The sequence below is a fragment of the Zalophus californianus genome, chromosome 10 (assembly GCF_009762305.2).
Source record: "Zalophus californianus isolate mZalCal1 chromosome 10, mZalCal1.pri.v2, whole genome shotgun sequence".
Classification (NCBI taxonomy): Eukaryota; Metazoa; Chordata; class Mammalia; order Carnivora; family Otariidae; genus Zalophus; species Zalophus californianus.
The window spans coordinates 28,434,356-28,458,697 of record NC_045604.1 but is presented as its reverse complement, the minus strand read 5'-3'; the positions used below and the strand labels follow the sequence as shown (position 1 = coordinate 28,458,697).

Genomic DNA, 24,342 nt, shown 5'->3' with positions numbered 1-24,342 from the left:
GGCAGGAGAGAGAGAATCCCAAGCTGACTGCATGCTGAGCATGGAGCCCGACTCGGGGCTCGATCCCAGGACCCTGAAATCATGGCCCAAGCTGAAATCAAGAGTCAGACACTCAACCAACTGAGCCACCCAACTGCCCCTCCTGTGTCTTAATTCTTGATCATTCAGCAACTTCACCAGAAACAACTTCCAATTCTATATGAGAAGAATTTATGCACGGTATAGTAGCACTGGAAAAGTTTGGTGTTTATTGTGTGCTTGAAAATAAAATGTATGCTGATTTTAATGTGTTCCAAGTCCCCTGAAGCTAATCTTCATAAAGGCTGTATTTTGGGGTCTGATGGGGCCTGGAAAATGGATTAGCATTTCAGAATAGGCCATTTTACTGTTTGTATTGGAAATGACATGTGGCCTTACAGAAGGCATGATGCTCTTACCCATTTGCCCACATCTGTGCGAGATGGAGAACAAATTCATGTAGCTCTGGTGAACACACAGTTCTCTTTTGGCCCAATGCCATATACATAGTAAGCATTTAATTACTAATTGTGGTTTCATCTTTTTTATGTTTGGTGAGATATATATAAAATACTGTTTATCGGGTCGCCTGGGTGGCTCAGTTGGTTAAGCGACTGCCTTCGGCTCAGGTCATGATCCTAGAGTCCCGGGATCGAGTCCCGCATTGGGCTCCCTGCTCAGCGAGGAGCCTGCTTCTCCCTCTAACCCTCCCCCCTCTCATGTACTCTCTATCTCATTCTCTCTCTCAAATAAATAAATAAATAAATCTTTAAAAAAAAATAAAATACTGTTTATCATTTTAACCATTCGTAAGTGTAGAGTTCGCTGGCATTTAAATACAGTCCAGTGTTGCATAATCATCACAATTATGTATATCCAAAACTTTTTCATTATCACCAACATAAATTCTGTATCCATTGAACAATAACTTTCCATTCTGCCCTCCCCACCCCCCCCCAGCCCTGGTAAGCACAATTCTACTTCCTGTCTCTGAAAATGCCTACAAGGTCCCTCTTGTAAGTGGAATCATACAGTGTTTGTCCTTCGTCTTACTTAGCATAGTGTTTAAAGGGCCATCTATTTCTTTTAAAGATCTGATTTATTTATTTGAGAGAACGAGTGGGAGGAGGGGCAGAGGGAGAAGCGGACTCCCTGCAGAGCAGGGGGCCTGACATAGGACTCGATCCCAGGAACCTGGGATCATGACCTGAGCCGAAGGCAGAAGCTTAACTGACTGAATCATCCAGGTGCCCTAGGGTCCATCTATTTTGTAGCATATACCAAAATTTCATTTCTTTTGATGGCTGATTAAATATTCCATTGTGTGTATATATATATATATACACCACATTTTATTTATCCATTCATCCATTGGTGGACACTTGGGTTGCTTTCACCTTTTAACTATTATGAATAATGCTGCTGCGAACGTGGCTTAGTCCCTGCTTACAGTTAGTTCTTTAGGATATATACGTAGGAGTAGATGACTGGGGCATATGGTATTTCTATGTTTAACTTTGTGAGGAACCACCAGACTTTTCCACAGCAACTGCATCATTTTATGTTCCCCCAGCAATGCACAAGGGTTCCAGATTCTCCACATCCTTCCTTGGCCACATTTATTTTCCTTTTAAAAAAAATTATAGCCATCCTAGTATGTGTGAAGTGTTATCTATTGGGTTTGATTTACACTCTCCTAATGACAAATGATACTGTGCTTATTGGCCATTTGTGTATCGTCTTTGGAGATTTGCTTTTAAGTCTCTAACTCTAACTTTCAGTCACAAATACAAGGAGATGTCTATCGGAAGAAAATTCAAAGCTGAGAACATGTTGAATTGCATACAGATCTCAAGATCTCCTAAATTCCTTCTCTTAAATGGTATATCAGTTTGGGAAGTAAGTTCCTTTCTTATGAGTTCAGATTCTTTGAAGATTGTGTTTTATGTGATGCTGGTATGTTTTTGCCATTTTATTGGTTAACTCTGGTATCTTCAACTCAGCAAATCTGAAGCAATCCTCGGTTACAGATGAATTTTCTGGTATTAGGAGTGGAGTAGAAGAGAAAAGTTTGAAAAAGATGGAAAACCAGTTCTTTTTGAATAATTTTTAAAATTATTTTTAGAGCAGGGAGGGGCAGAGGGAGAGGGAGAATCTTAAGCAGGTTCCACACCCAGCACAGAGCCCAATGTGGGGCTTGATCTCATGACCCTGAGATCATGACCTAAGCAGAAATCAAGAATCAGACACTTAACCGACCAAGCTGTCCAGGCGCCCCAAAGAGAGTTTTAAATTTTCACCATATGCAGGACACTGGATAGAGTAAAACCTTGCCAGTATGTTTCCCAGGCTTCCTGCCTCTCCTCCTTGATAGATACTCTCCTTACTCTTTACACTTTGCAGTTAGGAGAGGCTTTGTTGTTGGGGAAAGGCTTTTCTACCTTTCATGCTAGAGCCTGGCTTGAGGGCAGTGGTTCAAACTTATTGAGAGATGGGAGCCAGAGAAAGAAGGTGTAAAAGGGGGAAAACAAACTTTATTCCTTTATTTTTCTGCTTGAAACCCTACCGAGCATCTGCGGTGTTCATGGCACAGGTGGGTTTTATAACAACAGCTTCTGTGTTGTTTCCTCTGCCTGCCCCCCTCTTTGCTGGGTCATTCCTGGTAGTCTTCGAAGACCCATCTCGGTGCCTTCTGTAGTGACTGGAAGTGCTTGGATTGAGCTAGGTTTCCTTTTCCTATCTGTTGTCACACCCAGCACAGTAGGAGGAGATCGTCAGGGGAGTTTTACAGGAAACACCCACACACCTGCCACCTAGTTTCTATGATTTTTTCCCCCTAGTTTAGCAAATAATAGAAAACTAGGTGGTTTAGATTTTAATAAACATCTTAAAATATTGACTTGAAGTTTGTAATAAATATTTTAAAATTAATTTTGGTATACTCAGGTAGAGCTTAGAATAAAAGCTAAAATAACCAAATTGTTTTAATTATCAAATATTTGGAGAAACAAGCAGAGAGGGGGGTTTCCCAAGGTCTTTTCTGGAATAATGGAGTGAGTTGCTCAGTTTCAAGGTTGAAATGCCCATCTTAAAGATCCCATCTGCTTCTCCTGTTTTTGATGAGTATCTGACACTTGGTGTGAAATTGGCATGTAATCATTTCCGAGTGAGTTGGGAAGACGTGTGGGTACAGCTGCATCTACTATTGGAAGTGCATTTGTTTTCATATATGAAGTGTTTGCCAAGTATGAAAGCATGGTCATAGCTCCACCCTATGGTGTGTTAGTTTTAGTTAAAGCTGTCTAAATTCTCTACAGTCTGTTAATCGTGGGTCAGCAAGCTACATGTAGCCTATGTTTGTAAATAACTCATTGGAACACAGCCACATCCTTTCATGTGTGTGCTGTCCGTGGCTGCTTTTCTTGCTACAGTGGCAGACTAGAGTAGCTGTAAGAAAGACTGGCCTACAACCAGCACAGGAGAAGCAGGACTGAGTCTCAGTAGAGGCCGAAATTGGATTTCTTAAGGACAGGAATACATTTTATAATAGGTACTTGTTAAATATTGAATGAATGAATAAATTATAAGCAGATGTGCCTGTACCCAGTTTAAAAGTCTGAAACTTTTCAAAGAAGTTACGAGCTATTTCAGGCATATAAACATAATTTTAAAAAATATCCATGTACCATCCACATAGCCTAAGAAAGAAACCTGCCTCAGGCACTTGAAGTGTCTTGAGCATAGCTCCCTGATTTCATTCACCTACCTCTACACAAGAATTAGCTGTGGTCCTGAATTTGATTCTTGGCATTGCCATGTATGTATGTACGTATATAAGATTTTATATATTAGAGCACAAGCTGGGGTTGGTGGGGGGCAAAGGGAGGAGAAGCAGGCTCCCCACTGAGCAGGAAGCCCTATGTAGGGCTCCATTCCAGGACCTTGGGATCATAACCTGAGCTGAAGGCAGACACTTAACCAACTGAGCCACTGAGGCGCCCCTTATTTTTTTTTTATTTTTTAAAGACTTTATTTATTTATTTGACAGACACAACGAGACAAGGAACACAAGCAGGGGGAGTGGGAGAGGGAAAAGCAGACTTTCCGCAGAGCAGGGACCCCCATGCGGGGCTTGATCCTAGAACCCTGGGATCATGACCTGAGCTGAAGGCAGACGCTTAACGACCGAGCCACCCAGGCGCCCCTTATTTTTAACTGATCATTTTAATTTGAGATAATTTTAGATTTACAGAAAAATTGCAAAAATTGTTTCAGTATACCTTTTACACAGCTTTCCTTTATGTTAACATCTTACATAACCATAAAACAATTATCAAAACTAAGGCATTCACCTAGGTTATGTTAACTAAACTATAGACTTTTTATTTGAATCTCATGAGTTTTTCCTGTAATATCCTTTTTCTGTTTCAGGATCTAATGCATGATCACAAATTCTATTAGTTGTCAGGACTCCTTAATCTCTTCCAATTTGTGACAGTATCTCAGTCTTTCCTTGTTTGTGACCTTGATACTTTTGAGGAGTAATAATCTGTTACTTTGAAGGAATCTGTTATTTTGAAGTAGTAATAATCTGTTATTTTGAAGGTTTATCTATTGTTTTCTCAAAGTTCTGCATTATTGGAAAGGACAACACACAGCTCTGCCCTTCTCAGTACATCCTGTTGGGGGGTAGGTGATGTTGACCTTGATCACTTGATTAAGGTGGTATCTGCTGGCTTTCTCTACTGTAAAATTAACCATTTTGCCTTTGTAATAAATATCTGGGGGGGGGAGATACTTTGCAAATGGCATGTTTTGCAAATGGCATAACTTTGCCATGTGGCAGTGATTTTGTTTTTCTCATACCTTCCACATGTATTAATTGGAATTGTGTAAGAGCTGCCTCTTTTCTCATTTGTTTATTTATTGAGTTACTTATTCATGTTAGTATAGATTCATGGATCTTATTTGTGGGCTATAATCCAGTACTATTATTTGCTCAGGTGTTCTAACTTTGGCCACTGGGAGCTCTTTCGTGTTGGCTCTTCGGCCCTTTCAACATTGCTTTCTGTTTTTGTTTGTTTTTTAGTCCTTAATTACTTCCTAGCACAAGATACTCCAGGTTCATCTTCTATTTCCTTGCCCAAGCCCTGGAATCAACCTTTTTTCCAAGGAGCTCTAGCTCCCTTCATTGGATAATGGTATTTAGAAACCAAAATTCTGGGCGCCTGGGTGGCTCAGTCGTTAAGTGACTGCCTTCGGCTCAGGTCATGATCCCGGGGTCCTGGGATCAAGCCCCACATCGGCTCCCCCTGCTCAGCGGGGAGCCTGCTTCTCCCTCTCCCCCTGCTTGTGCTCTCTCTCTCTCTGTGTGTCAAATAAATAAAATAAAATCTTAAAAAAAAAAAACAACCAAAATTCTGGTTCATAGCTATGCTCGTTGCTACTTGGATGTTACTGCCGTTAGTCCCTTTCAGAGGATAAAGCTAGGAAATGTATATAGTATACTAACCAATGCACATACATGTCTTTATTTCTATATCCATAAGACGAAAACCACGAGTCTCTCCAACTCCAGTCAGCACCATAGAATTCATTCAAGCCATCTCTCTGTATTTCTAACAGCAGGAAACCTGACTCTTGTTATCCACAATAACTTGCTTATTCAATCCTAGTTACATATAAGTTGATTTCAGAATTGCTAAACCATACCTCTGTGAGAAACAAATTTGCCAACTAGAGTACAATATTTGTTCACAGTTCTTTTTAGTGTTCAGTATTTACTCAAGACATCTTCCAAAGCTATTTAGATCCACTTCTTTCATACCCACCCCCTTCAGTGTGGCTATGTGATTCATTGGTAATACAGTCAGACTCATTTGCTGTAGTATGCGTTCCATCTTTCACATGCTGGTGGATTTGTTTGTTTGTTTTAAATTTACATTCAGTAGAATTCACACTTTGTGGTGTGCAGGTCTGTGGATTTTGACAAATGTTGACAGGTATCCACAGCCACAGTTTGACACACAACAGTTACATCACCCCCAAAATTTTCTCATGCTGTCCTTTTGTTGTCAACCATTCCCTCCAACCTATGGCAACTGCTGGTATGTTTTCTGAGTTTTTCTTTTCAAGAATTTCGTATAAATAGAATTCTACAATATGTAGTCTTGGGTCTGGTTTCTTTCATTTACCAAAGGGCACTGAAGATTCGTCCATGATGGGTGAATCAATAGTTTGCTCCTTTTTATCATCAGTAGTATTCCATTGTGCAGATGTACCATTGTTCATTTATTTACTAGCTGAAGGACATTGGGTTGTTTCCATTTTTTGGCGATTATAAATAAAACTGCTGTAAACATTCGTTTACTGGTTTTTGTGTGAACATGTTTTCATTTCTCTTGGTAAACACGTAGGATTACTGGGTCATAAGGTAGGCATATATTTAAATTTACAAGAAATTGCCAAAATGTTTTCTAAACTGACTACCATTTTGTACTTCCACCAGGAACATACGAGAGTTCTGGCCATTCTGCATCCTCGCCAGCTAACTTGTTAGCACCAATTTTTGTTCTTGTTTTTTCAGTTTAGCAATTCTAGGTACATAGTGCTATCTTGTGGTTTTAATTTGCATTTTTCTCATGACTAATATGTTGGGCATCTTTTCATATATTTATTTGCCATCTTTATATATTTTTAGGAAAGAGGTTCAAATCTCCACTTACTATTTTCCTTATTTGGTTTTGAGGGTTCTTGATTGTGGATACAGGTCCTTTGTCAGACATTGTATTTTTTGCACCTTTGTCAAAAATTAGTTGTGTGTGGGGCGCCTGGGTGGCTCAGTTGGTTAAGCGACTGCCTTCGGCTCAGGTCATGATCCTGGAGTCCCGGGATCGAGTCCCACATCGGGCTCCCTGCTCAGCAGGGAGTCTGCTTCTCCCTCCGACCCTCCCCCCTCTCATGCTCTCTATCTCTCGTTCTCTCTCTCTCGAATAGATAAATAAAATCTTTAAAAAAAAAATTAGTTGTGTGGATCTGTTTCGGGGTTCTCTATTCTGTTCCATTCTTCTACGTGTCTACCTTTTTTTTTTTTTAAGATTTTATTTATTTATTTGAGAGAGACCACGAGAGGGAAGAGGGTCAGAGGGAGAAGCAGACTCCCTGCTGAGCAGGGAGCCCTATGTGGGACTCGATCCTGGGACTCCAGGATCATGACCTGAGCCGAAGGCAGTCGCTTAACCAGCTGGGCCACCCAGGCGCCCCTACGTGTCTACCTTTCCCTGGTATCACACTACAACTTTATATTAAGTTTAGAAATTGGGTAGTGTGAGTCCCCCAACTTTGTTCATCTTTCTCAAAATTGCTTTGACTAGTTCTTTTACTTATCCCTATAAATTTTACAGTGAGCTTGTTGATACCTACAAAAAAGCCTGATGGAGTGTTTATTGGGATTGAGTTTCATTAGTGTTCTATAGTTTTAAGCATACAGATCATGCATATATTTTGTTAGATTTAAACCTAACCATTTCATTTTGGGAATGTTATTTAAATGGTATTGTTTTTAAAATTTCAAATTCCATTGTTCATTACCAGCAGATAGAAATACAACTGATTTTTATGTATTGACCTTGTATCCTATAAACGTGGTGAACTGTTAGTAGTTCTAGGATCCTTTTTATAGATTCTTTGAGATTTTCTCTGTAAACAGTCATGGCTGGAATAGAAACAGTTCTGTATTTCCAATCTGTGTGGCTTTTCTCTCTCTCTCTCTCTTTTTTTTTTTTTTTGCCTTACGGCACCAGTGTAGTATTGGATAGTAGCAGTAAGAGAGCACATCCTTGCCTTGTTCCCCGTCTTGGAAGAGAAGCATTCAGTCTTCACCATTAAGTATGTTATCTGTAGAATTTTTGTAGATTCTCTTTATAAGGTTAAGGAAGTTCCCTTCTATTCCTGGTTTGCTGAGCGTTTCTGTTTGCTTGTCTGTTTTGGTCATGAATGAATTTTGTCAAATGCTTTTTCTGCATCCATTGAGATGATCACATGGCTTTTCTTTAGTCTGTTATTATAGTGAATTACACTGATTAATTTTCAAATGTGAAACAGACACTGCCAAGATAAACCTTACAAGCTATGATGTATTATCCTTTTTTATGTATTTCTGGATTGCTTTGCTAATGTTTTGGTGATGCTTTTTGCATCTATATTCATGAGGAATATTGGTCTGTTGTTTTTTTATGATGCCTTTGTCTGGTTTTGGCACTAGAGTAATGTGGGTCTGAAAATGAGTTGGGAATTGTTTCTACCTTTTCTGTTTCTGAATGACATTGTGTAGAATTGGTATTATTTTTTTCCTTAAATGTTTGATAGAATTCAGACATTTGATAGAAACCATCTGGGCCTGGAGTTTTCTTTGTTGGAAGGTTTTGTTTTAATTTTATTTATCTGTTTAGAGAGAGAGAGACCCCGTGTGAGTGGGGGGAGGGGCAGAGCTAGAAGGAGAGAAAGAATCCCCAGCCGACTCTGTGCTGAGTGCAGAGCCCGATGCCAGGCTCCATCCCATGACCCTGAGATCATGAGGTCATAAGCAGAAATCGAGTATGAAGCTTAACCTACTGAGCCACTTAGGCGCCCCTGGTGAAAGGTTTTTAAACTACAAATTCAATTTCTTTAATAGATACAGGACTTTTTAGATTATAAATTCCTTCTTGGGTGACTTGGTAGTTTGTTTCGTTTGAAGACTTGATCTATTTCATCTGTGTCATCAAATTTATGAACATAGAGTTGTCTGTAGCGTTTCTTTTTGTTTGTTTGTTTTTTTTAATGTTCAGGAGATCCATACTGATACCAGCTTTTGTTCCTGATATAGTTTGTATCTTTTCTCTTTTTTGTTGGTCAGTTTAGGTAGATGTTTATCAATTTCATTGATTTTCTTCAAAGAACAACTTTGGTTTCGATGATTTTTCTCTATTTTTCTGTTTTCAGTTTCATTGATTTATGCCTTCATTATTCTGCTTGCTTTGAGTTTAGTTTACTCTTATCTACTTTCTTAAGAATGAAGCTTAGATGATTGATTTGAGAACTTTCTTTTCTAACATAATCACTTAATGCTATAAACTTCCCTGTAAGCACTCTGGTGTATTCCACAAATTTTTATATATTTTCACTTAGTTCAAAATATTTTTATTTTATTATTATTATTTTTTAAAAATTTTATTTATTTGACAGAGAGAGACACAACGAGAGAGGGAACACAAGCAGGGGGAGTGGGAGAGGGAGAAGCAGGCTTCCCGAGGAGCAGGGAGCCCGATGCAGGGCTGGATCCCAGGACCCTGGGATCATGACCCGAGCTGAAGGCAGACGCTTAACGACTGAGCCACCCAGGTGCCCCTATTTTTATTTTATTATTATTATTTTTAAGTAGGCTCCATGCCCAGCATGGAGCCCAACATGGGGCTTGAACTCATGACCCTGAGCAAGACATGAGCTGAAATGAAGAGTCAGACACTTAACTGATTGAGCCACCCAGGTACCCCTAGTTCAGAATATTTTTAAATTTCCATTGATCCATCCACTTTGAACCATGGATTATGTAAAAGTGTGTTTTTCAAATTTCAAATAAATGGGCATTTTTCAGCTATCTTTCTGTTGACTGATGTCTAATTTAATACTGTTATTTGAAAACACTTTGTATGATTTCTTTTCTTTTTAATATGTTAAGGTTTGCTTTATGGCCCAGACTAGGGTCTATTTGGTGAATGTTCCGTGTGTTCTTGAAAAGGATGTATACTCTGATATTGTGCTATGAATGCCAATTAGTTGGTTGATAGTGTTGTTCAGATTTTACATCTCCTTAATGATTTTCTGTTTACTTGTTCTATCAATTACTGAGATGAGTATTGAAATCTCTAGTTGTAGTTGTGGATTTGTCTGTTTCCTCTTTCAGGTCTATCAGTTTTTGCCTCGTGCTTTGAAGCTCTCTTGTAAGCTCAGTACACCTTTAGGATTGCACGTTTTGGGGAACTGATCCCTTTATCATTATGTAGAATTCCTCTTTATTGCTGATAATATTCCTTATTCTGGTTTACTTTGATATTAACATAGCTACACCCACTTTCTTTTGCTTAGTTTGTTTGCTTAGTTTTACATCTTTTTTCATCCTTTCACTTTTAACATATTTATGTCTTTATAGTTAAAGTGAATTTCTTTTAAACAATATAGTTGGTATCTTGCTCGGTCAGTCAATCTAACAACCTCTTCTAAGGTATATTCACACTGAATGTGATTATTGATGTGTTGGATTAAAATATACTATCTTGTGTACTGTTTTCTATTTGTTTCATTTTTTCTGTTTACTTTTTTCTTCTTTTTCTGTCTCTTGCATGTTACCCAAGCATTTTAATGATACCATTTTATCTTTTCTATGAACTTATTATTTATATGTATTTAAAATTTTTTCCAAAAAAATTTTTTTTCATAGTTGACCTAGGGTTTACAATATACATCTGTAACTAAGAGTCCACCTTAAAATGATAAGGTATCACTTCACATGTAGGATGAGGACTTTACAAAAGTATATTCTCAATTCCTCCTTCCCATCCCTTTGATATTGTGCTACAGTTTACTTTCATACATCCTGTAGACAAACAGCACATTGCTGCTGCTTTTGCTTTGTACAGTAGGCTTTCAGAGCAGAAGTCAGCAAAGCAAACCCATTGGCCAAATTCACCCTGCCACCTCTTTTTGTATGGCCTGTAAATTAGGAATGGTTTTTAAATTTTTTAATGGTTGAAAAAAATAAAAAGAAAAAAATTTCATGACACGTGAGAATTACATGAAACTAAAATTTCAGTGCCCATAAAGTTTTATTGGAATATAGCTACAATCATTTCTTTATGTTTTGCCAATGTCTGCTTTCATACTTTAAGGAGAATTAAGTGGTTGCAACAGAGACCATAAGGCCCACAAAGCCTAAAATATTTGCCTTTTATAGAAAAAAAATTTTTGCCAATCTCTGTTTTAGAGCAATTAAAAATGAGAAAAAGATTAATTTTATTTTACCTACATTTATTCCATTTCTAGCACTCTTCTTTGTGTGAACCCAAGTTTCTGTCTGATAACCATATTCCTTCTGTCTGAAGAACTTCCTTCAGCTTTTTTTTATTGACTAAGTCTGCTAGCCCTTAATTCCCTCAGTTTTCCTCTGAGAAAGTCTTTATTTCCTCTTCATTAAAAAAAAAATATTTTCTGTAGGTTAACAGGTTTTTTTTTTCTTCTTTTGGTGCTTTAGGAACTTCATTGATGTTGTTTTGTATCATTTCTGACTGGAAGTTAACTGTAATTATCTTTGTTCCTCCGTATGTCTTTTATTCTCTGGCTGTCTTTAAGATTTTCTCTTTGTGTTTTTAAAAATATGATATGCTAAGGTGTTCTTTATTTGTCTGGCATTTATCCTTGGTGGTCTCTGAGCTTCTCTGTGGTTTCCTGTCAGTCATTACTTTTGGAAAATTTTTGGGATTATTTCTTCCTATTGCATGCTCCTCTTCCTGGGATTCTAATTATGGGTGGGTTAGATTATTTGATATTGTCCAGCAGCTCTTGGATGTCTTAATTTGTTTCCCATCCCCTGTTGTTTTTCCTTTGTATTTAAGTTGGGTAGTTTCTACTGACTTATCCAATTCTCTTCTTTGGCTGTGTTGAGTCTACTGGTGAGCTAGGTGAAGACATTTCTCATCTCTGGTATTGTGTTTTGCATTTCTGACATTTTCACTTGATATTTTTTTTTAAAGATTTTATTTATCTGTCAGAGAGAGAGCACAAGCAGGGGGATTGGCAGGCAGAAAGAGAAGCAGGTTCCCTGCTGAGCAGGGACCCCAATGTGGGACTTGATCTCAGGACCCTGGGATCATGACCTGAGCCGAAGGCAGATGCTTAACTGACTGAGCCACCCAGGCATTCCTCACTTGATTTTTTTTTATTTTTTTAAATTTTTTATTGTTATGTTAATCACCATACATTACATCATTAGTTTTTGATCTCACTTGATTTTTTTAATAGTTTCTATCTCTTTGTAGAAATTACTCATCGTATCTTGCATATTATTCATCTTTTCCATCAGAGTCTTTAACATATTAATCATAATTATTTTGAATTCCCTGTGCCAACATCTGGATCACATTTGTGTGTTATGTTTTCATGTACTTCAATTTTTTTTTCAAACCCAACCTAGTGTAGGATATAGCAGACACTGAGGTATATAAAATTTATATCTGGAAATGGAAATACCTTTCCTCTTGCTAGGCCTTTAATGGAGGTAAGGGATGACTTAATCTAGTTGGGGTTTGGTCTTGGTTTGAGGTTTGTTGCTAAGGTTACCTTTGGTGTACCACAGGTATCAAATTCTGTAGTCATACCTGGGGTGTAGAGCAGGTGTGTGTTTGCCAAGCAATGTCTGCCTTCAGCTTTAGAACTTCTCTCTGCATTGCACCCAAGAGGAGGTCTCTGCATGCTCCTTTTTGTTCTCCTGCTCCTGTCCCTCTCACACCGATACTCCACTTTGACTTGTTTCTAGAAGTTTGTTAGCTTGGGAGGTGGGTGGTGGAGTGTTCCTGGTTCTGGTTAGGCCTCAGGTTTAGGCAGATGTCATGTCCCTGCGTCTCAGGAGGGTAGCCTTCTCATTTTTCCTGCTCTTCCTTCCTTGTAGTTCTGGAGCCAGCAAATATTCCTGCCCATCCCCCCAGCATAGATTTTCTTTTTCATGTTCCCTCCCCTACAGGTTAAATATTATGCTTTTTAAGGGGAAAGCATCCCAGTGGATTCGTGCCCGTACAGCTGTGGTTGTTGTACCCTCTCTCAGGTCTGCACCATAACACTTTTCTTGGGGCTCTTTCTGATCTCTTCTATGAGCTTATAGAGAAAAACCTATAAGAGGGCACAAACTCCCAATTTCTTTGGTCCTCGAGTAGCTCACTAGCCCACATCTGGCCTTCACCAACTCATTAACCATCCTAACTGAACTATTACAAGTGTCTTGTTGCATCTACCCCAGGTAAGAGACCCTACTCTGCTTACCCTTCTGGTGCCTACCTCTCCTTAGATTCTTGGCCAGTAGGTTGTCCTGGGACTACAGTGCTCTGATTGGTTTAGAAGTATTGTAGATTGTAGTTTATCTAGTCTTTCCTTTGAGAGGGTGAGTGTATTCTTTTTTTTTTTAATACTTACCTACATCCCCTAGTGGAAGTCAGATGTCTTTGTATTTCTACTATATTTGCAGCTATTACTAAACCATATATAAAAGAATATAAATGGTATGCTGCATGTGTTCTTACGCAGTTTTGCTTTCCATTCAACATTATATTTGTGGAGTTCAGAAACAAAGGACAGATTATTACAGCAATAGCAATATCCAGAGGATCACCATTTGTACTGCTTCCCCTTGCCCCCAAGTCCCATGGGTGGATTGAGGTGGATGCCTGCATATGGAATGGGTTGCATTATAGGAGAAGGGACCCTGAGGTTAGGAAACCTGGAACTGTTATAGCGGGCAGTAGCATCCCCTGCGTTAAGGGAGGTATTGCCTTTATTATAATAGACAAGATGCATGACTTCCCTTGGTTCCAAAGGAAGACATTATATCTACAAGCCAGAGTTGATCAGAGTTGCCACTGTGGACAGTTGGGTTTGGATACTTCTTAGTTGTGGGGACCTGCCCTGTGCATTATAGGGTGTCTAGTAGCATCCCTGGCTTTTGCCCACTGCATGCCAGTAGTACCTCTTCTCCCAGTTGTGTCCACTAAATATGTCTCTAGACATTGTCAAATATCTTCGGTGGGCAAAACCGCCCCAGTTTGAGAACTACTATGGTAAGCAAACTTACCCTTGGCTCCAAAGGGAGTCTTGCAAAGTTCGCTTTACAATCTTTAAAAGATAGTCTAGAACAAAGAGCAGTCAGTGCCTCCTTTTACAAGATTTGTGGAAATGCATGTTATCCATGGACCATTGTCTCCCAACATTGGTTTTAACTTAATTGCATGGTGGTTAGAGGAATGCTGTGTATGCCATTGATTCTTTGATTTGTTGAGACTTGTTCATGGCCCATCTGTGGTTGGTTTTTGTAATTGTCTTAATTGTGCTTGAAGACAGTGTGTTTTCTCTGTTAGGTGCAAAGTTTGGTATGTGTTGATCAGGTCAAGATCATGACATTTCCATACAGATCTTTTATGTCTGTATAACTTTTGTCTGAGCTGCTAATTACTAAGAGAGGTATATAAGTCCTTTCTGGAAAATATAAATTTTCCAAATGGAAAATGTGTCCATTTTCCCTTGTAATTGCTAATTTTGTATTATATATTTTGAGGCTATATTAGGTACGTCCCCCAATTTGAGAGCTAGAATGCTGTAATTTACTTCTAGGTATTTATGAGCTCTTTCCCATCCTGGGCTTCTGCCTCCCTCGACTGGGGTAGCTACTGGTCCTGTCCTGCTCTTTTTAGTTTTTCCTTAATTTTTTTTATATTCCCTATTTTCCCTATTTGTTGCTTTGTGAGTTATATTCGAATTATGTTCTTTTGGTGGTTTCCTTTAAATTCTTAAAACACATACTTAAGAAAATCCCGTATTTATCCCTAAATCTACTCTCCTGGGGCGCCTGGGTGGGCAGTCGGTTAAGCATCTGCCTTCAGCTCAGGTCATGGTCCCAGGGTCCTGGGATCGAGCCCCAAGTTGTCGTCGTCATCGTCATCATCAGGCTCTGTGCTCAGTGGGGAGCCTATTTCTCCCTCTCCCCCTGCTTGTGTCTCTCTGTCAAATAAATTTTTTTTTTTTTTAAATCTCTCCTCTCAATAATACAGACAGCTTGGAATGCTTTAACTCCAGCCACCGCTTCTCAGCTGATATTCTTGTTTTGTTAATTCCCTCATGCAAACACTATTAATATATTATTGTTTTATACAGTGTTTGTTTAAATTCACCCACTTTTTCTTGTTTTTTTGCCAGTGATTCTGCATCTCATTCCTTCCTTGTGTGATCACTTTCCTTCTTCCAAGTAATTCCTTTAGTCAGCAATTCTCAGTTGACAGTTGATTTTTTTTCTCAGTATTTTGAAGATAATAGCTCTGGCTTCCGTTGTTGCTAATGAGAGCCCTGCTGTTGGTCCAATTTCCAGTCATCATTCTTTTATAAGTAATTGGTCTTTTTTCTTTGGCTATTCTTTTTTTTTTTTTTAAGATTTTATTTATTTATTTGACAGAGACACAGTGAGAGAGGGAACACAGGAAGGGGGGAATGGGAGAGGGAGAAGCGGGCCTCCTGCTGAGCAGGGAGCCCAATGCGGGGTCGATGCGGGGCTCAATCCCAGGACCCTGGGATCATGACCTGAGCTGAAGGCAGACGCTTAACGACTGAGCCATCCAGGCGCCCTCTTTGGCTGTTCTTAAGATCTCCTTTATGTCTTGGACTTACTCAACTTTAGTAAAACACATCTATATGTAGATTGGGGGGGGGCTTGTTGTGACCCTTAAACCTATAAAACCACATTTTTCATCAATTTGAGAGGATTTTAAGCTATTATTTTGAAATATGCAAGCTGTGTTGCATTCTAAACATTAAAAAAAGTAAGTAAATAAATAATGAAAGCAGTTTGGTGGGGAGAGGTGGGTTGTGTCTGCAGTGTCTTTCTACAGAGTTAGAAGGCCTTCCTGAATCTGCTGTGAGTTGTTACAAATACCATCTAGAGGTGAACCAGACACTGGGAGGCATGCAGGGAAGCAGAAATGGGTACGAGGGGAATATTCTCAGGAAGAAGTTAAGGCTAAAAGGAGAAACCTTACTCCATGAATGTTTTCTCCAACAGTCAATAGATCCTCTCACTCCGGCAATATTTAACTGGAAAGATCAGGCTGTGTGTGTCTCCCTTGTGTTGACATAGCATAGTGTTCTTCCCAGAGAATAGCACAGCACATGGAATTGTCATGACCTGTTTTTTTGTTTTGTTTTTGTCTTTGAGTTAAAATGTGAGCTAGACTGTGAACACCACAGGGACTGTGCGAGGTTTGTTAAAATCGTATCCCTAGCACCCAGCCTAATGGCTGGTGTATAGTAGATGCTCAACAAAAATGCATTGCATCAGGGGCGCCTGGGTGGCTCAGTCATTAAGCGTATGCCTTCGGCTCAGGTCATGATCCCAGTGGGATCGAGCCCTGCATCGGGCTCCCTGCTCAGTGGGAAGCCTGCTTCTCCCTCTCCCACTCCTCCTGCTTTGTGTTCCTGCTCTCGCTGTCTCTTTCTTTGTCAAATAAATAAAACCTTAAACAAAATGCATTGCATCAGAGAATGGATAATAATTTTGGAGGCAGATATATTGAGTATCTTAAGTTACCTTTTCTGTGCTCAGTGCCACAGAAAAGTGCTTTTCCAAAGTTTTTGGATTTCACTAACAAGTTAAAACATTGATCTTACATGGAAGTTTTTAAAACTATCGTAAGGGCGTCTGGGTGGCTCAGTTGGTTGAGCGACTGCCTTCCGCTTAGGTCATGATCCCAGAATCCCAGGATTGAGTCCCACATCGGGCTCCCCCCACCCTCAGCGGGGAGTCTGCTTCTCCCTCTGACCCTACCCCCCTCTTGTGCTCTCTCTCTCTCTCTCAGAATAAATAAAATCTTTAAAAAAATAAAATAAAACTACCGTAAGCAGGGTGCCTAGGTGGCTCAGTCGGTTAAGCGTCTGCCTCTGGCTGGGGTCATGATCTCTGGGTCCTGGGATGGGGGCCCCCAGTGGGGGTGGGATGTCTGCTTCTGCCTTTCCCCCTGCTCATGCCCTGCTCAGCGGGAAGCCTGCTTCTCCCTCTCCCACTCCCCCTGCTTGTGTTCCCTCTCTCACTGTCTCTCTCTGTCAAATAAAATCTTTAAAAAAAATAAAATAAAAATCTCATCTCCCACCTGATCAGTGAAAATATCATTGACTGGCTCCTTATTCACAGAAGGACTATTGCAACCCTATTCATACAGAAAAGAAAGTATAAAGTAGAGGTGCCCCTAGCTCAATAGGCTTTATGGGAAATAAAACGCACGTGATGGACAGCCAAGCGTTACATTGTGTGGTGTTGACTATTCCTTGGCGGAAGAACAGAAAGATAAGTGTGCTTGGAACCCGTGGGGATGGATGAACCTTGATATGGTGTGGAATTCTGTACTGTTTACCAAGTGTGTTTAGACAAACTGCCCGATTGAGTTCTCACAATTAACTCGTGAGATATTACTCCTATCTTAAAGGTGCAGAAAGGGGTTTGAAGAGATTCACCTTTGTTGAGGGTGATTTGCCCAAGGTGACACACACAGTCCTAATGATTGGTCCAGCGCAGAGTGTGAGATCTCGAGCTCAGACTCTTCCAATTCCGGGCTCAATCTACAACCCCACTACCTTCCTGGGAGATTCGGGAACGAAACGTCAGCAGAGAAAGGTGCGCTACTTGGACTACTGTAACATCGCGGTAGGATGAGTCCGGACAGATGTGGACCAAATTATCCCACCGTACCTTTTTGTCCAAGGGCCTGAGGTATTTCGAATAAAGCTGGAAGAGTGGACACTTGGAGAGCAAGCGAGAGGTGTTGTGGTTAGGTCTCAGGTTTTTGGAGAGGAGCATGACCCGGCCCAGGCCGCTCTGGGGGCGTGGCCGGCCGGCGGGGCGGGGCCTACGGCGGCCCGGCGCGCTCGGGGCGTGGCTTCCCCGCGGCAGTCGGCTGAACCGGTGGGCTTTGCCCGCAGTTGCTCAACGGCTCTGCGGGACCATGGCGAACGACGGGTCTCCGAGCGTGCCCCCGCGGCCGCTGCACTCAGCGCAGGCCGTGGACGTGGCCTCGGCCTCCAATTTCCGGGCTTTCCAGATGCTGCACTTGCACCTGGACCTGCGGGTCGAGTTCGGGCTTCCGGGGCCGGGCCCCGGGAGCCGGGGGTTGAGTGGCACGGCAGTCCTGGAGCTGCGCTGCTTGGTGCCCGAGGGCGCCACCGAGCTGCGGCTCGATTCGCACCCGTGCCTCGAGGTGACGGCGGCGGCGCTGCGGCGGCAGCGGCCCGGCCTGGAGGAGCCGCCCTCGGAGCCCGTGCCCTTCCACACGGAGCCCTTTTCGCACTACGGCCAGGCCCTGTGCGTGGCCCTCCCGCAGCCCTGCCCGGCCGGCGAGCGCTTCCAGCTTCTGCTCACCTACCGCGTCGGGGAGGGACCCGGGGTGAGTTCGACTCCGGGGCCCAGCCCCGCCGCGGCCTCTCCCGGCCGCTTCCTACCCGCCCTTCCTGCCTCGGAGCCGGTCCCCGGACCTGCACTAATCCCCACCCTCAAAGAGAGAGAAGATGCTTCCGCCTTTGCCCGGAGGGGGCCCGGAGCTTCCCGTTGCACGCCTCTCGCCCTCCCACCCTCAGCGCCCTCTCTTCCTTCCAGGCTGCTCCGCTTTCCCTCTTCTGGCTTCCGGCCAGCCTCCGAGCTGTGCACTCTTCGTCCTTTCCACCCTTCCTCCCTCTCCCCGCCCAGGGGTTCTGGTGGCATCTCCACGTTGTTTCCCTCTCGCACACCGCCCTGTCTGGTTGCTCTTTCTGCCTGCCGAGGAAACCCTGTCCTGTGCAGCTTTCGGGATAACCGGCTATTTATATCGAATTTAACGTTTCGCGGGGCTTTGGGGCCTAGGTCCCTGATAAGGAGCTACTTAGTTTTCCTTTTACGGCAGCCCTGGACCCTGCCGGTTAATTAGCCCTGGGTGCTGACTCAGCCCTTTGTCCGTGTGCTCTTGCGGTGCCACAGGCTGAAATAACTCTGAACCCCAGAGAGTTACTTTTGCTTTCTTCTGCGAAGTCCCAGATTTGTTTAATTGAAGAATTTGAGTAAAAATGAGAACTAGAATTAGGGTGTTCTAGACTTTGTAATAAGTTGGTCCTGTTATTACTCTTGATTGACTCTTATTGATTAACTCTTAAATATTACATTTTGGGGTGGTGGACAGATATTGGTATTTAACTAAAAGGATGGGTGGTTATGGGGCTTACATTTGTAAGAGTTTGGAACTCCTTCATAAAGAGTCCTGAGGCTGTGGTTGCTAGTCGTTTCTCAGGTAGGGTGGGTTATACGTTTCACGGGTAGGCTGCTTGCCTACAATCAAAGTTTACTTATCTAGCTAGCAGTTCCTTTCACTCTTAGAGCTGCCCCAAAAGACAGTTCTGTTTCCATCTTTATTCAGGGAATAAATGAGCCTGTGATAGAACTTGTTTAAAGAATGAAAAGTCCAAACCTCTAAGGCAAAGGAAAAAACCCAGTGCCCTCAAAGGATAACATAACATCTTTAAATGTGTTTGGTTGCCCTGTTACATGCTAGCTTCTGGTTTGGGGCAGGAACCAGGAATTAAACAGGATACCTGGAAAAATTAAGTCCTCTCTGAAATTGCCTACTGAAAATGGCACCTCAAATTAAACATCCATAGTAAACAGCTTTCATTAGAGACTAAGAGCAGACACCCACACTTTGCACTGTGAAGGTCGACATTAAAGTCACCTGTATTTATTCCTTCTTCTCATGGCCACCATCCCAAGTGAGGGCTCTCACCTTAATCACTGTAGGTAACAGCCTCATCCTGACTTAAGACTCTTTCTTACAGAGCGGAAATACTTGTACTACCAGGCTCCATTTTCTCCTCTCTGTCATTATAAACAAAAAAAGGCATTAAGGTATGGTGGAGGGGATGACCAGTATTTATTAAAATGTGCCAGGTACTAGTCTATGTGCTTGACAAAAGTTAAATGAGTTGTCTTTATGGAAGTGCCTAATACAGTGCCTGGTACCTACTGAATACTATGTGTTAGTTTTATTGTTAACTCATTAAATTTCTCTCAATAATAGGATTAAAGACAGTTTAGGGGTGCTGGGTGGCTTAGTCGGTTGACTCTTGATTTCAGCTTGGGTCATGATCTCAGGGTTGTAAGATTGAGCCTTGCCCCGAATTGGCCTCCGTACTGGGTGTGGAGCCTGCTTGAGATTCTTTATCACCCTCTCTCCCTGCCCCTCCCCCACCAAAGGATTAAAAAACAATTTAGATTAACAAGAAAAGTGAGCAGATAGTACAGTTTCCATATACCCTTCCACATACAGATTGCTCTATTAGCATTTTGCAAGTATGATATATCTGTTAATAATGAACCAATATTGATACAGTATTATTAACTAAAATTCATAGTTCTTTTTTTTAAGGTTTTTATTTATTTATTTGACAGAGAAAAAGAGAGAGCTGCAGCAGAGGGAGAAGCAGGCTCCCCACTGAGCAGAGAGCCCGATGTGGGACTTGATACCAGGACCCCAGGGTCATGACCTGAGCTGAAGGCAGACACTTAACCAACTGAGCCAGCCAGGTGCCCCTGAAGTTCATAGTTTTTTTCAGATTTTCATAGGCTTTACTTAATACCTTTTTCTGTTCCAGGGTCCCATCCGGAATACCACAGTATATTTAGCTTTCATGTATCCTTAGGCTCCCCCTTGGCTCTGACAGTTTCTCAGACTTTACTTGTTTTTGATGACCTTGACAGTTTTTCTTTTTTTTTAAAGATTTTATTTATTTATTTGACAGAGAGAGAGAGAGAGAGAGAGAGCGTGCACAAGCAGGCAGAGTAGCAGGCAGAGGGAAAGGGAGAAGCAGGCTCCCCTCTGAGCAAGGAGCCTGATGCGGGACTCGATCCCAGAACCTAGGGATCATGACCCGAGCCGAAGGCAGTGGCTTAACCAACTGAGCCACCCAGACACCCTGACCTTGACAGTTTTGAGGAGTATTGGTCTGATATATTGTAGGATGCCTCTCTATTGGAATTTGTCTGTTTTTTGCATGATCACACTGGGGTTATTAAAAAATTTTTAAGAAGTTTATTTTTTACAGCAGTTTTAGGTTCACAACAAAATTCAGTGGAATGTCACAAAGGTAAAGTTCTGTCTTCACATCATATTGCGAATACACAGTATCAACATGATTTGTGACTGTTTGAAGTTGACCTCACTCATCTGGCTGAAGTAGTGCTGGTTTTTCCACTGTGGTATTTCTTTCTCCTCCTTTCCATCTGTACTGTACTCTTTGGAAGGAGGCTCATTAAAATTTTCACACCACACAAAAGAAACTCAAGCAAAGAAAAAGCCAACATCTCCATGTGGCGTCTTTGTGCCTCTTAAAAGTATGTCTCAAATACTTGTGTTCAAAGCATTTCAGTCCACCTGCCGAGGCATGCCTCCCACCTCTGTATCTGAAACCTACCCCCAGTTCCCAGAGATCGCCCATCCATGCCTTTTTTCACGCTGCTACCTACCTCTTTGAGAATGTCTTCTTTCCTTTCCAACCATCTCAGTCCTACTCACCTTTAAACCGGAAAGTTTTGCTTCCGCTATGAAACCTTGCCAGAGTTAATCTAATCCTTTTCTAAATTCTAAGTGGCATTTGGTGCTGACATACCCTCCTCCCCCTCACAGTTAGTATGTTATAAGTGAACTTTTTGCGGTAGGCAAAAATTGGGTTTGTAATAATCATTCAGATTTGCCTTTGGTTACAGGCTGACAGAAAACAAATTAAGACGTATATATAACCGGGGTGCCTGGCTGGCACCAGGTAGAGCATGCAGCTCTTGATCTCGGGGTTGTAAGTTTGAGCCCCACGTTGGGAGTAGAGATTATTTAAGAATAAAATCTTGAAAAGATATTTTAAAAAGTATATATATATAGCCAGTACCTATAATGTAAAATACATTTATTCTGAATGGGTAAGTTTCAGGAATGGAGAACACATATTAATCACAGACTCCTCCCACTTCCCTTCTGCTTTTCTGTGCCATTTACTGCAAGTTCAAATACAGCTGCTTCTCAATTGGTTTTTGTTTGTTTTTTAATGAGAAACCACTACAGCGTGCGGGACTCAGAGGAGGAAGACAGGATGCCAGGGTCAGAGGCCATGTCTGGAATTCTTGAGATACCTAGTGGGGTACAGTGGGGAATAGACCCTTTGTGGTGTTTCTACCATGTGAGGTGGGCGGCAATACGTTGGCGTGGATTCCAGGGTGGATTAAATACACAGTAGGAGAGAACTTCCCAGTCAGGACCAAACTGCTGGTAGGATTATAAGGATTACCTAAAATTCTCCCCTGCCAGCCAACTCCTTTTCTCTGGCTGGACTGAGCTCATGTAGGGGGTGTCAGTTTGGAAATGTTCTTCTATTCTCTTAGGTTTGCTGGTTGGCTCCTGAGCAGACAGCAGGAAAGAAGAAGCCTTTTGTCTATACCCAAGGTCAGGCTGTCCTGAACCGGGCCTTCTTCCCTTGCTTCGACACTCCCGCAGTGAAATGCAAATATTCAGCACTTATTGAGGTAAGAGGATTAAGGTTAAGTACCTGCCCTTGGGATTGAATTTCAGGTCTATCTAGTCACATTTCAGCTGGTAAATTGTTACATCCATCCAGCGGTACCTCTGCAAAATTCCTCCATGTACAGAAATTTTATTTGTGCTAAATTCCATCAGCTTAGCACAAGTTTAGTTTCTTGAAACCTTCGTGTTCTCCAAGACAGGCTCCCGGTCGTGGCTGTCACCATGCAGGTTGCCCGCCATGCTGTTCTTAGTGCGAATCAAAAGGAGACTCCGGGTAAAATCTCCTAAGCTTTGTCTCTTGTCAGGTCCCAGATGGCTTCACAGCTGTGATGAGTGCTAACACCTGGGAGAAGAGAGGTCCAAATAAGTTCTTCTTCCAGATGTGTCATCCCATCCCCTCCTATCTGATAGCTTTGGCCATCGGAGATCTGGTTTCGGCTGAAGTTGGACCCAGGTAGGAGACAAAGACCTCCACAGGCAAGGTCAGACTGACCTCAAGGCAAGGAGGCCTCTGCTCAGTGGCCCAGCTGGGATGGTTCTTGGGACAGTCTTGCATCTGCTCTCAATGGACAGCCTTTCTGTGGCCCAGAAGTGAAGCGTGTGGCATGAGTACAGCGGGAGGAAGGGCTTTCCCTGCTCCCCCTCTGCTTCTCCTCCTGCTGTCTGGAATGAGGTCATCAGTCCTGCTAACAGCAGTAGCTGCTGTCCTGGGCCACCTTGTGGAGTGTGGTTGGCACCGAAGCAGAAGTTTTAGAAGACTCATCTTTATCACTATCTTTTAGTTCTGAATTCCCTTCTAGCTGTTATATTTGCTTTTTAATCTTTGTACCAAATCTTCCCTTTTTCTCTAGCATGTAATTCCCGGAAATATACAACTTTGATCTCCTTGTTCCCCTGCAGAGAGGAAAGTGGGAGATCCTTCTTTGTCTGCTCCAGATACATACACCTGAACCCATGGTGGCAGAGATACCTCCGTGAAATTAGATGGGTTTAATGGAGATGAATAAGGCTTTTGTAAGGTTTCCTGCTAAAAGAAACCTGACCAGGAGTGTCGGTTTTTTCCTGGCTCTTATATTATCTGCCAGTACAGCATAATCCTGCAGTAAAATGATCAAAGGCTGGACAGTAAGCTGTGGCGCTTTTCCCGGCTCTGCTGCTATGGCCCTTCTCTCAGGTCCTGGAGGTGGTGGTGACCTTGACCGCATTGGTTACAGGCATCAGACCTCATAGCCAAGCTCAGTAGCACTGTTAAGATCATGAATCTTAGTTCCTGGGCTTCAGAGAGAATAAGAGATGGGATGCCATTGGCATCTGCTTCCAGCACACACACTCAAAACAGTACTAGTTTTGAAAGACTAGGTGCTCTCCTGCCACGAAGGGCAGTCTTTCTGACAGAGTGGGTCGTACGTAACCAAAGGAGCGTCAGCATTGCAGTTGACCGGAAAGTAGATAAGTAAAGGAGTTATTTTAGAGAGTTTACTCTTACTAAGGTTCTGTTAGTAAGAGTATAAACTATTTATTTTATTTTTTATTTATTTTTTTAAAGATTATTTATTTGAGAGAGAGAGAGAGATCACAAGCCGGGGGAGGGGCAGAGAGAGAAGCAGGGTCTCCACCAAGTAGGGAGCCTGATGTAGGACTCTACCGCAGGACCCCAGGATCATGACCTGAGCCGAAGGCAGATGCTTAACCAACTGAGCCAAGTCCTTGCCTTGTGGGGGAACATCTTAGGGTCTTGTGAAGGTATGTTAGTTGAGAGGGTCTTCTGGCAGACTTTGCCCCCAGTCCCAGTTACCACGGGAGGAAAATCCTGGGCAGAAGAGATAGTGGATATGTCCTAGTCATGTTTTATGTATAATCTCTTCTAATCCTTATGGAACCTCACTGAGGGGGTTACTGTTTTCTCCCTCTTGTGGATAAAGCTAACTGAGGCTTCTGGTGGAATTACTTGTGCAAAGTT

General features: G+C 42.0%; 1 protein-coding gene across 4 annotated transcripts in view; it reads left to right on the top strand.

Moving 5' to 3' along the window:
• Nucleotides 1-10: 10 nt before the first annotated feature.
• Nucleotides 11-24,342, top strand: part of LOC113931828 (arginyl aminopeptidase) — a 36,188-nt gene continuing 11,856 nt past the window's right edge. Inside the window, exons 1-4 of one of the 4 annotated variants that reach the window (XM_027609922.1) lie at nt 11-219; nt 1,800-1,917; nt 22,244-22,384; nt 22,688-22,836. In XM_027609922.1, coding sequence (XP_027465723.1) covers nt 200-219; nt 1,800-1,917; nt 22,244-22,384; nt 22,688-22,836 — 428 coding nt within the window. In that variant the 5' untranslated portion in view covers nt 11-199. Of the gene's footprint in view, nt 220-1,799; nt 1,918-16,944; nt 17,567-17,644; nt 18,237-22,243; nt 22,385-22,687; nt 22,837-24,342 lie in introns of those variants that run through there. The other 3 variants (XM_027609923.2, XM_027609920.2, XM_027609921.2) reach the window with 3 other exon arrangements.